This window comes from Pseudochaenichthys georgianus, chromosome 22, assembly GCF_902827115.2.
Source record: "Pseudochaenichthys georgianus chromosome 22, fPseGeo1.2, whole genome shotgun sequence".
Classification (NCBI taxonomy): domain Eukaryota; kingdom Metazoa; phylum Chordata; class Actinopteri; order Perciformes; family Channichthyidae; genus Pseudochaenichthys; species Pseudochaenichthys georgianus.
Window position 1 is genome coordinate 8,081,053 of NC_047524.1, and position 12,419 is coordinate 8,093,471.

Consider the following 12,419-nt stretch of genomic DNA (forward strand, 5'->3'; position numbering starts at 1 on the left):
ACATTTATATTTATTCTTTAAGCATAACTTTGACTGTTATGGGCAAGTTAGCATTATATTAACCATAGAAAGAGTTGGATGTAAACATGTTTACCCATGCTCAGACACATTATTCATGCATAAACAATATTATAGTCAATAGTCACAGGGTTATACTTGTTTATAATTTAAATTCAAAAGTGAGGAAAAAAAGTAGGAAAGTGAAAAAATATGTACAATTGGGTATGCATGAATACGGTCAAATGTATGTAGAGCCAGATAGGGAAAATAACCCGATAAATAAGTCATACTTATGAACACACACACACACCTACCCCTAACCCTAACCCTAAACCTAACCAAGTCTTCACCCTAAAATTAATGATTCCCCTTATGGGGACCTCCAATTTGTCCCCATAAGGGAGGCGAGTCCCCACACGTGACTATGTAAACAGATTTAGGTCCCCACAAGTATAGTAATGCTAGTCCACACACACACACACACACACACACACACACACACACACACACACACACACACACACACACACACACACACGCACACACAGCAAAGAGACTGCCTGCTACGTCGGTGAGCAGCGGCAAAGGGCACAGGACATAATGAGGCAGCCGGTATTGCATGTATAATTTATTGTGTTTGAGGCACACTGAGAGAAAAACCTATTGAGGTGGAGAGAAAATGAAGTATAAAAACAGCACAAGGTCAGGTAAACAACGTCAGACTTGTCATGAGAGAAAAGAGAGAGGATGAAAATATGAGGAAAAGTCAGGTCAGATATCTGGCTCCTGAAAGTGTGAGTGTGTGCTTAAGCCTGTACTACTGATCTCATGAAGCTAGGTAAGGACAAATATTGATGATAAATTAAAAAGCCAGTTCCCTTTTCATGTGTTTCCACACCACAATCCTTGAACTTCCTTTAAGATTTTCCATCAGGAATTGGTTAAAAGATGATAACTTCAAAAAACGTGGAAAGATCTTGTCAATGAAATGGAAAAGTGGGAAATTAGAAATCAAGTTTATCTTTTTGACGATAGAAAAATGGGGGAGGTAAACACAACAAATTATTAATAATGACCCTCTGGTTAGATGTGACAATTAATGTACTTACCGTAGAATGTAAAATACATTTTATTCAGGGATTGAAGGCAGAAAGTAATGTACTTTACATACTGTACATGGGACACTTTATTTTTTCTGTACAAATTCCCAATATGAATGACCGGTATCATGGCTAACGCAGGAGACGCGTAGACTGAAATTATATTGAGAGCAGCTTTACAAGTGAGTCCTTAGCAGTTGGCTTGAGTCAAAATCAAATCCTACCACACCGAAAACATCTTACAAAAAGGCAATGTCAGACTGAACAATGTAGTAGTAACAATACAGCCATTGAGAGATGAGATAAGAACTGTGCATGACCGCATGGCCTAGTGTCAGGATGACCAAGGAGCCGAGGTCGGGCCTTCTTGCCTTTTCTAACATTCTGAAATCCATTATGTGTTGATTGTTGAACAAATCAGTTATCATAGCATAGAAAATCCTAGACAAAGTTGCGGTCAACAAAAAACACTGCGACCCTCTCCCTCTCCCTATCAGTGCAACCCACATTATGTCCAAATGTATCTAAACCATTGCAATCACACTGTAACAAATTATAATTTTACATTTACCATTACCACAATGTAAACCATGACAATACCTATTAATATTCATGGTGCCTACATACACAGATCAGGGTTTCCGTTAGCCGGTAATTACCGTTTTTTAGCTGGTACAATTGATTAAAAACCGGTAAATTCAAGACATGTGTATATAGTGTGTGTGTGTGTGTGTGTGTGTGTGTGTGTGTGTGTGTGTGTGTGTGTGTGTGTGTGTGTGTGTGTGTGTGTGTGTGTGTGTGTGTGTGTGTGTGTGTGTGTGTGTGTGTGTGTGTGTGTGTGTGTGTGTGTGTGTGTGTGTGTGTGTGTGTGTGTGTGTGTGTGTGTGTGTGTGTGTGTGTGTGTGTGTCTACAGGGCAAGGTAACTTACCCTCTTGCGCAGGTTGCAGGTGAGGATGAGGTTGCGGGAGAAGGAGTTTGCGAAGGCGGTGTAAAACTCCAGCACTTTGAGCAAGGCTTCCCTCCTGATGACGTGGAGGTCGCAGTACGTTAGCGCTCGGACGTTAGCGCACGCGTGGGCCAGGTTGGTTTCCTTCCAGAAGACGTCTCCAAACACGTCGCCTTTACCTGCAAACAAAAGAGTTTTCAATAGTGATACATCAAATGTGTACAAAAGATGACACCTCAAAACTCACAAGGGCATTCCATTTAATAAGCAAAATCTGTAATACTGTAGATGTAATACGGTATGTGAAGCCGACTTGATGCTTCAATTAATCTATTAGTCAATTGACAAAAAATGTAAAAAAAAATTATATGGATTTTTTAGGATAAATACTGAATTATAACATATTCAGGTAATTCAATTGTGATGCTTTTTCTTTTTCTTATGCAACAGTTTAAGAGATATCTTTTTTTAAAGTTTTAGGAATTTCCAAAAAACTTTCCAAACTATCAATGGCTTACTCAAGAAAAATAACACAGACACAGATATCAACTAAAAGGCAGAACAAAATACAAATAATTGCAGTTGGATTTCAGGGTTAGTGGATATAAGGCCTGTCAAATTCCCTCTGTCATTGTGTCTAGCGATAGCTCTCTGAGCAACACTTTAAAAATATATATTTTGAAAACCGTATTTTTAAACCTTAACGACATGTTAGTTCTCATGTATTGTGACAGCTATAAGACCACACAGGACAACATTAAACAGGAGAAGTGACGGTACATTGGCTGAGATGTGCTAATTGAGAGAGAAAGTCTGAGAAAACAAATCAAATATATCTTTTAGGGGGCTTTTGTGGAAGGAAAAAAGGAGTGACATCCTCTGTTCATCAGATCATATTGATTGTCAACTTGTTGTGTATTGTTAGAGTTTTATGAATAAGGGCGACAGAAGACATTTCAGGGGAAATTAAAGTGTCCTATTTTTGCTTTAAGGGATTTCCCCTTTCCTGTAGTGTGTTATTTAGGTTTGTGTGCAAGTGAATGGTCTGCAAAGGCTTAACATCCCAAAATTCCCTCCAGAGTTTCTCCATGACTTTGACCATAAACCATTTCCCTCTCTACATACAGTAGAGCACACCTACTTTCTTTTTATGTCCATGGCAACAGTTTTACCTGACCAGGTGCTTAGCAACCAGAGCTGCTGATTCCACTATGCACATGTACCTGATACCAAGAATAACAGGTACAGTAATTCCTATAATTAACAATCCTACATAATCAGAGTGGAATTAAAAAGAGAAAATAAGAAAATGAAAATACTCTTTTAGGACTCGGAGCAAATTGATGTTGAATAGACTGTTAGTGAATGCTGTGATCAAAAAGTGTAATATATTTCAAAGAGACCGAGGATAAAAATTGACAATTAAAACCTTTCCTTCTCAACTTGACATTTAAAGTTATGTTTGCACTTTCTTCCCTTCGATCAAACAAGTGTGTGCTTCACATGCTGGTTGTTATGGTGAAGATAACAAATCTTTAGCAAAAGGAAGTTGTTATTTTCTTGCAAAAATGAACTGAAATGTAGTGCAGCTTGTAGCACTGATCCTTCTTAAATGTATTTACTTTCCCCTCATTGGCTTCAACCCAACCGCAGCCACCTGGACCCTTGACTTATCAACTGCCAGCATAAATTCTTCATGCTAATCAGCCGCAGCAGATGACCGGGTGTGTTTACACTTGTTACGGTACGTCCACACAGCAGCTTCAGAAGAATCTTCCACCGCTTCCAACGCTTCTCTGCCCATTGACTTTGAATGGGGATGACGTCACTTTGCCTCGCTTTTCGCCGAACTGCATTGTGGGGGAGCGAAGCGAAGATTTCCAGGATGTCCAGGATTTCCAGGATTCCAAAGTTGAGCAATATTCAACTTTTGAAGCTGAGCTGGAAGCGCCAGCCAATCAAACACGTTTATGCAAATCTGACAGTAGAAGCGCTAGCCAATCAAACCACGTGTAAGCAGGGAGAGCCAGACCGCAGTTAATTTCCTCATATTCCAAACGAGAAATTACGGTAGCAAATCACCCGGATCTTTACGACCAGAACTATTAATGGGATACAAACCGGAGGAACCAGGCATGGAGGGAGGTGGCAGAGACAGTGGGTGAAACTGGTAGGTTTTCGCCTGTTTGGGGATTTTATATATATATATATATTGCTCGCATAAAATCCCCAGGGTTTTTTTGCTTTGTATGTCGGGGGCGGGAGATTCATGTGATTGGTTGTTGGTCGCATTGCTCGCAAAAAATCCCCAAGCTGTCAGACACGCCCAGCTCCAAGATTTTCAATATTTTTGAAAAGCTGCTGTGTGGACGTACCGTTAGCGTCTCCTGGGCAACGCCAATGTTGTCCCTACAATAATGAGGGGAAGAGGAATCATAATTACACGCAGCCTCAGATGTGTCATATGTCATCAAAAGCTGTGAAAAATAAACTAATCCTTGAACTTTTAAAATAAACAATGACTACTTACAGGAAATGATTATCCTGTATAATGCATTTATTATGCCTATTACAACTCCCTACACTAAGCTTTGATCTATCGCTAAATCTGTTTTGATTTAGATGTATTTTAAACAAGTAAAATAAATATGTTGGGGCGTTTTTTTAATTTAAATTCATGTATATAGAATATGGAAGTATAAGTCAAAAACAAATAATATTTTTGTATTTGTATAGTGATTATAATGCATCATACATTTTTTATTTATTACAACAATTAGAATTATGATACACACGATGATACTTGCAAAAATAAATATCAAGCAACAATGAGGTACTAGGATACTGGAAATGTTTTGTCGTTTTAAAATACTAAGTTGTGTTAGGATTGTTCTTATGAATATTTATATATTACTCAGCTATAATAATACAGTAGCCTACTACTGTATTAATCAAATATAACACATTAATACACACAAATATAAATGGTATGTATTAGACATGGCTGCCATAGAAAGTGTTCCCAAACTTTTTGTTCAGTAGCAAACAGAATATGAAATGCAGTAACAGCAGGAAAGAAAAGTGAAATGCGGACTAATCACATTTCAAATCTGTGTCGAACCTGCCACAGCCATCCACTCAGCATTTCTCTGAGCTGTCCAAGATGCGATGTGACAAAAACGAGTCCACATTGTCCGGGAGCTGTCACAACACCCTGAGTAATAGACGTATGTGTGTGTCACTGCGAGTATGATCCCGACAGTCCTTCCTCCGCGCACCCCGAGGGCCATTTTCTCTCCGAAACATCCAACATTGACTCATCTGGAATGAGCTCCCCAGAGATCTGCAGCTCCTCGCTAATTATCCGTGTCGATGCAGACGCGGTCACAAGGGGCCAGGGGGGCGATGGAAAGTGTGTGCAGTGTGACACTTACAACAGGGTTCAAAGTCACAATGACGACTGTTACTATAGGGTGGGTGGAGATGGATATATTGGTGACGTGACTCCTGTCAACAGGCTTTGTAATGCTGCTATTACTCACCCACAACCAACATCATTGCTCATAATATTCTGCAAGACTGCTTACAGGGATAGTGAAGTACAGAAATGCCCTTGTACACTCTGTTACGTACTACAGTAGCATATGTACTACTGTAGCTAGTATATTTAAGGTGTATATTTGGTTTATTGCCTTGGTTCAGAAAATTAAGGCTTAACTTCTTTACTTAAACGTGCTTCTACTTTCAAGCATACCTGTTCTTCCATATAAACATGGGAAAGTAGTTAATGTATAGAGATATCCAGCATGCAAGAGATATTGTTTGCATGAGCACACAATGTCCTTTTCACTCATATATGTTATACATATTATTTCACATGTTTCTGATACTGTATACGTCATGAGCCCATGCAGATGCAGATAAAACAGCAGATGTAAATTATTCCACTACGCAGTGTAGTCCCTTGTGTAGTTTTAACAACATACAGTATGGGCAGTCTAATGTGATACTAGATCAGATGTTTCTATATAGTTTGAAACAAACCAATTTAATAAAGAAGGGGGACATGAGGTCTATAATCTTCTACCTCTGTGATTATTCATAAACTGTAAGTCTAAAAGATCCTTCCAAAAACTCTGCCCCCTTCCTGAAACGCCTTCATTGGACTCCTTTGTTTACTTCCGTTACACTCGCTCTTCTATTGGCCTGCGAATCAACACATTGTACGCCATCGGCTAAGAAACAGGACTATAAACGGTTGACCTATTACATTACATTACATTTTTATTACATTGCATTTAGCTGACGCTTTTATCCAAAGCGACTTACAATAAGTACATTCGACCAGGAAGACACAACCTTGAGGAAAACAGAATCATATAAGAACATCAGGTTTCAAAGAGCCAATCGTTTCAAGTGCTGCTCAACTGGCTAAGCCAGTCCTTTATTAGTATATAAGTGCTCTGTTAGCAGTTCTTTGTTAGTCATTCTATCGCTCGAAGTGGAGTCGAAAGAGATGAGTTTTCAGTCTGCGCCGGAAGGTGTGTAAGCTTTCTGCGGCCTATGACAACAGAGCCGATCAGCTAACCAATCAAAGCAGACTGGGCCCTGGTTTCAGACGGAGGGTGAAAAAAGGTTGTGACGAAGGTAACTTCGTCACTGTGGACTGATGGCTTCGGGCTTTGCATATTCGTCACTGTGGACTGATGGCTTCTGCTTGCATTTGTGCCTCTGCCTCCTTGCTTGGTCGGACCGCTCAATTGTCGGCTTCACAGAGGTGCTGCAGCACAGGCAGTATGAGAAAAATAAAGAGCTTTCTGAACATTAAAGCATGGTGACATGTCCCAGTAGAGCAGTGGTTCTCAAAGTGGGGGGCGCGCCCCCCCCAGGAGGGCGCAGAGGCATGACAGGGGGGGTGGGGCGCGAGAGACCAGGAGAAAAAATGGTTATTAAAAAAAAAAATCATATTTTGAAATTATTGATTCGAAAATAATATGATACAGTACTATTACGTCTGGGTCTCTGTGTTTCATTAAAGCTCTGTGTGTGAGTGGAACGAGCCATTTTGTGTGCGTGCGCGAGCGAGAGAGAGAGCGCACCGGTACCGGAGATCGTTGTTGTTAGCTTCTGGTGCTAGCGAGCTACGCTAACAGATATAAGGAGTTTTTTCAACAACAAGGTCCGAGAGTCCTCTCCTGTCAGACTGAGAGACTCAGTGAGCTAAAGGACTCTCTCAGTGTTATCTCAGTGGGTCTCAAACGTTTTGGTCACCATTAATGTAAACAATTATTTCCGAGGCACACATTTATATGATCATTATAGTTATAAAAAATAAGAGAATAAATTAAAAACAGGTATGAAATACTATATGACATTAAAAAAAGAATAAAGTTTAAAAGGGAGTGATTTGTAAAATATCCATAAAGAAAAAGTAAATCTGTTCACAGTTCTGTTTCAAATGGGTGTTGAGAGATGTATCCATAGAACTCTTCATTTTGCTCTCAAAGTGCACCAGATTGATGCTTTTAACTTCAATATTTAAAAATCTTCCTGGGGGAGCTTGCCCCCGGACCCCCCTATGTCAGGTCCATACACCACCTACAAAAATAGCACTTTACCCCTGCTTATGCCGTGAGCTGATATCGAGCCTTCATTGTAACAGTCGCGGGTACATTGTGTATATGCGTGGGGATTGTTGCTGTAGAAAATTCCACTGTAGCGCCCGGTACATTAATGGGAAACCCTAACACCTCTATGAAACGTCAAGCTACCCCACAGCACCCCCAAAATAAATCTCTCGCGCCGCCACTGAGCCTGACTTGTGTTGGGGGGGGGCCCGACTTGTTTTTCTCCAAAGGGGGGGCCTGACAGAAAAAGTTTGAGAACCACTGCAGTAGAGGCACACAATACAATTATGAACATGAGCAGAATATGTCCTCTTTAAAATTAACTCAGGAGGACATATATTTGTCAACATGAGGATCAACTCGCAGCTAACATCGTGACAAATGTGTAGCTGGCACTGAATGCTGCTTGTGGTTGTGTCCACCATCAGCAGAAAAAGAAATTGCCTGTGGGCAGGAGGGCAGGGAGTGGACCCTCGCATTGCTTTATCTCGCATTGCAGCTCACCGCGCATCGGGCAAGCAATCTCGGCTGATTCTCTGAGCCGGTGTGCTGATGCCTCCGTGCCACACTCAGGCCATTATCTCTGAAACCTGAGTGGGTGCAGACAGTCAATCAGCTGCTGTGACACTGATCCCCAACAGCAGCATTCATGGTCATTATTGTATTAAAACTTTTAGCATTTAACACACTCTTAAACAATTAAGGTTCTTCCAGACTCAGCCCAGATGTTGTTCCTGCTACAGATAAATAGTTATGATGCAATATTTCTGACATTGTTTAAATTGTTCCAGTTTTAGACGATGAATAATTATACTCAATACGTTCATTGTAGAAAAAAGTATCAAGTAAGTTAAAGTGGACCTATCATGCTATTTTTAGGCAATAAAGCAGAGAGAGAGGGTTTTATTTTCTGACACTTTGTGAGTTCCCCGACACACCGGGGACACATATTTATGTATAAAAGACATCCAAAAGTGCTTTTTGCATGATAGGTCCCCTTTAAATGACTTCATTCTGTTCCCCACAAGAGGAACTTGTGTCTAAAAGTCCTAACATGATCAGTGTGATATTAATCATAACCACTTGTGCAAATGAGACCATTCATTAAGATAACTGATGTATTAATTATGCAGCTGCTCCAATTTTTTGCAACATATGGGTAGTGTTTCCCTCGGGATAAATAAACATATTTCTTATATGAGCTTCTGTGGAAACGACTTGTGCCTTTACAAAGATACAGTTTGAGTCATGCACATTCTGTAGATGTATAAGGCAGTTGGTTGCAGTTTGAACAAAATAAACAATAACTACAAAGACAGGCTTCCCTCCTAAAACTCAACTACCTTTATTATCATCCAAGCACCAGGAGTTATTTTAGATGAGGTACATTTTTCTTAAATTGCTGTAAAGCAAATTGTTCCATAAAACAACTAAAATACAAAGTGTACTTATTCCCCAGTTGTTCCAAACTAACTGCATGAATAAAAACACAATGACATCTTAAATATTCATTCAAAGACAAAAGAGACACTTTCTCCAGACAAGACTCAACTTTAAGGGAATATCTTTTTGCCGTTTAGCATGAAAGCAACCACCTTTAAATACATTTAAAAAATGCAGTCAAATTTAAAACAATTTCGAGACAAAGAATGCCTAGACAATGCATCTGGGGTCCATCTACATAAATACGAGATGGTTTGTGCTCAGGCTTCATTTGCACAACCCAACAATGATTGTGTGTGTTATAAAAATATCACTCGTCACCGGCTTGAGCTTCAATATCAGGATACATGTATTTATTATCCTTGCAAGAATGAAAGTAGTCATCACATACAGAGCATACAACTAGTTCCTAAACAGTGTCCTTCACATGCTTATATACAAGACACAGTCACAAGATGCAGGAATACCGGTTCAAGGCAGTATACAATGTTTTGTTTAGATTAGCTAAGACCCACGTCACAGGCTGAATCATCATGATAATCGTTGTCACATAGCTATCATATGCCTAAAACAGTGTGGCTTGATGCTCTTCCAGCTAATCATACATCTTGTCATGCACACAGCTACGTAGGGCCTTTGTTATCAAGTGCTACTCTGATATTGGAAGAGTACATTCAGTATTTTCCCAACAGAAAGCTTCCTGAATCAAGCCTCCATTACTGACTGTAAGTGTTAATGCGTTGAAGTATCGCTAGCTTCTTTCCAAAGCTCTTATCCTGAAATGTAGAGGGTACATCATGCTTGGGATATAATGTTGTCAAAAAAGGTATTTTCTGTTCAATAGTATAATTGTGAGTTTCACTTAAGATGGTTAAAAAAGCAGCGATGCATTAGGACATGTTATCCCTCTGATGCCTTTAATCATCCTCCCTTTAACCTCTTATAACATTCCTCCTCTATGTATTCCACGCAGCCCCGCAGATTCTCAATATAAGATCTTGTGATGCAGCCAGAGTAGTGCAGTATATGCAGGCTGACCTCCTACTGTTCACCGCTGAAGCATTGCATTCTGGGTCTGAACATATTGCAGTGTGAATAGAAGGCCAGACTCAAATCTCCTTCTTATAACCAAGCATGAATAATGGATTAAGAAAATTCATCAGCTCATCATTTTGGCAAAACAACCAAAGTGTGTGAGATGATTTTCTCTAAACCATCAATAGATAATTCAGGCTACAGCGCTGAGGGTGTGTAAAAAGTACAAAAGTAATCCCCAAATGCAACCCACTAATACTTTCCAATACGTCTCACATATGACAGTCGTTAAGTTTGACAAATAAAATGTGCTTAGCTGCTATACATCACGTATATTGTAAACAAATAAATGATCCTTTTCAGGCGACATACACACATAGTTTGTAATATTTAAATGAATATGCTATATGCTTATTGTTATATTTGATGTCCATATCCATTCCCAGGGACTTTTTAACAAAACATTTTTTAACACAAGTTATACGTTGTTTCTTCTAGCTGTCAGTCAAGATTCCTTAAATACAAATCAGTCAGCTGTAATTGGCTGCTGTGTGTCCGAAGCATTACTGGACTGCTTTCAAGCCTCTTAAGCTTTTTTGTCAAGACAAACTTTGTCTGCTACATTAGTGACACTGAGATCTTCTCCCATCCCGGCTGCCTCCCACAGATTGTCCTGAATAAGTGGCTTGGGATAGTAAGCCTGGCGGATGATGGGAAATGAGAGTCATTATTTGTGAGTATTTACAGGGGACCGCCACAGCCTTGTTACTTTGGGGAAAGTATTGTGTTCATGGATGTGTGCTCATGTGCACTCGTATGTGCACTTTGTGTACGAGATGTCATGAGCTTGTGTATTTAGAGACTTTATTGCCCGGCCCCCCCCCCCCCCAGAGAAAACTCATTTCCAGAGCCTCTGCAAAGAGACATTAAACAGCAGTAATAAGATAAGATGAGATGGTACTTTATTGATCCCAATTTGGGAAATTGTTTCAAAATAATAAAACCTACACTCCGACAGTACCTTTGCTGCACGAGTGTATGTGGTGTGGGGTGTGTGTGTGTGTGTGTGTGTGTGTGTGTGTGTGTGTGTGTGTGTGTGTGTGTGTGTGTGTGTGTGTGTGTGTGTGTGTGTGTGTGTGTGTGTGTGTGGTGTGTGTGTGTGTGTGTGTGTGTGTGTGTGTGTGTGTGTGTGTGTGTGTGTGTGTGTGTGTGTGTGTGTGTGTGTGTGTGTGTGTGTGTGTGTGTGTGTGTGTGTGTGTGTGTGTGTGTGTGTGTGTGTGTGCTGTATCATTGGACACTAATGAGAGCAGAGTGTAGTACAGCGTGACGGAGAAGCCGCACTCCGCAGCCAGGGGAAATCAGTGGCTTTAAAACCACGACCAACACTCCCTTCATCTTCCTCTTTTTCCTCCATGCTCCTTCTAATTTACCTGCTTTGCCCCCCACCCTTTGTGTATCCCTCACATTCTCTGAAGCTTTTCCTATATCCTTCTAATCGTTCTCTTCTGTTTTCCCTCTTCTACCTCCAATACCAATTTTCCAATCTTTCTTTTATCGTGTGGCCAACAGTTAAACTCCTCCTCTCTTGCTTCCATTATTCATGCTTCCTTAATCCTGTCCTTCCCTTGCTAGTCACCTCTCAATCCATCCTTCTAGTCATCCAAAGCCATCGACTTCCCTCCTTTTGCTTCTGCCTTCATCATCTGCACTGAGCCTTGTGTGTTTCGATACAAGGATTCTCTCCCTTCTGTGCTCAGCTGTTCATTAAGTCACTGTCTGTTAGGAGAACATAGTTACAAAACAAATGTGAAAATTGACAACTTGTATATACAAGCATTTTTACAGAAGATAAAGGAGTTATTGCCCTCATGAATGTATAAAATCTCTCATTGCAGCTGTAATTAGCCATGCTTCAAGAGTTTTTTCACAACACAAAAGCTTTTTCTACAATCTCAAATAAAATCTGGCGCGAATTCCTTATATGCATGTGTGGAATGTTTGAATAAAGAAACTATGTGTGCCTCCGATTTGGTAAACAGTGTCTGGAAGTAGCTGCTCAACAGGAGACTGGAAGAGCTTCCTCACCTTCCTGCAGGAAGTGTGTGAAATTGATGCTTAGCCATTAAAAGGCCTGAAGACCAATTCATTCAAAATGTGAGGTGCAGATCGGGAAGAAATAAATACGAAATAAATGGCAAACAACAGCAGACAAGTTTAAAAAAGAATAATGATTTGACCCTTTCTATCTCTCCAGAGCAACATGATCT

The 12,419-nt window shown here is 40.1% G+C and overlaps 1 protein-coding gene across 1 annotated transcript in view; it reads right to left on the bottom strand.

Moving 5' to 3' along the window:
- The window catches only part of kcnh5b (potassium voltage-gated channel, subfamily H (eag-related), member 5b), a 142,526-nt gene that overhangs the window by 33,137 nt on the left and 96,970 nt on the right, over positions 1-12,419 (bottom strand). The window contains exon 12 of the mRNA XM_034112246.2: positions 2,030-2,226. Within this exon, the coding sequence (XP_033968137.1) occupies positions 2,030-2,226 (197 nt within the window). The remainder of the gene's footprint in view (positions 1-2,029; positions 2,227-12,419) is intronic.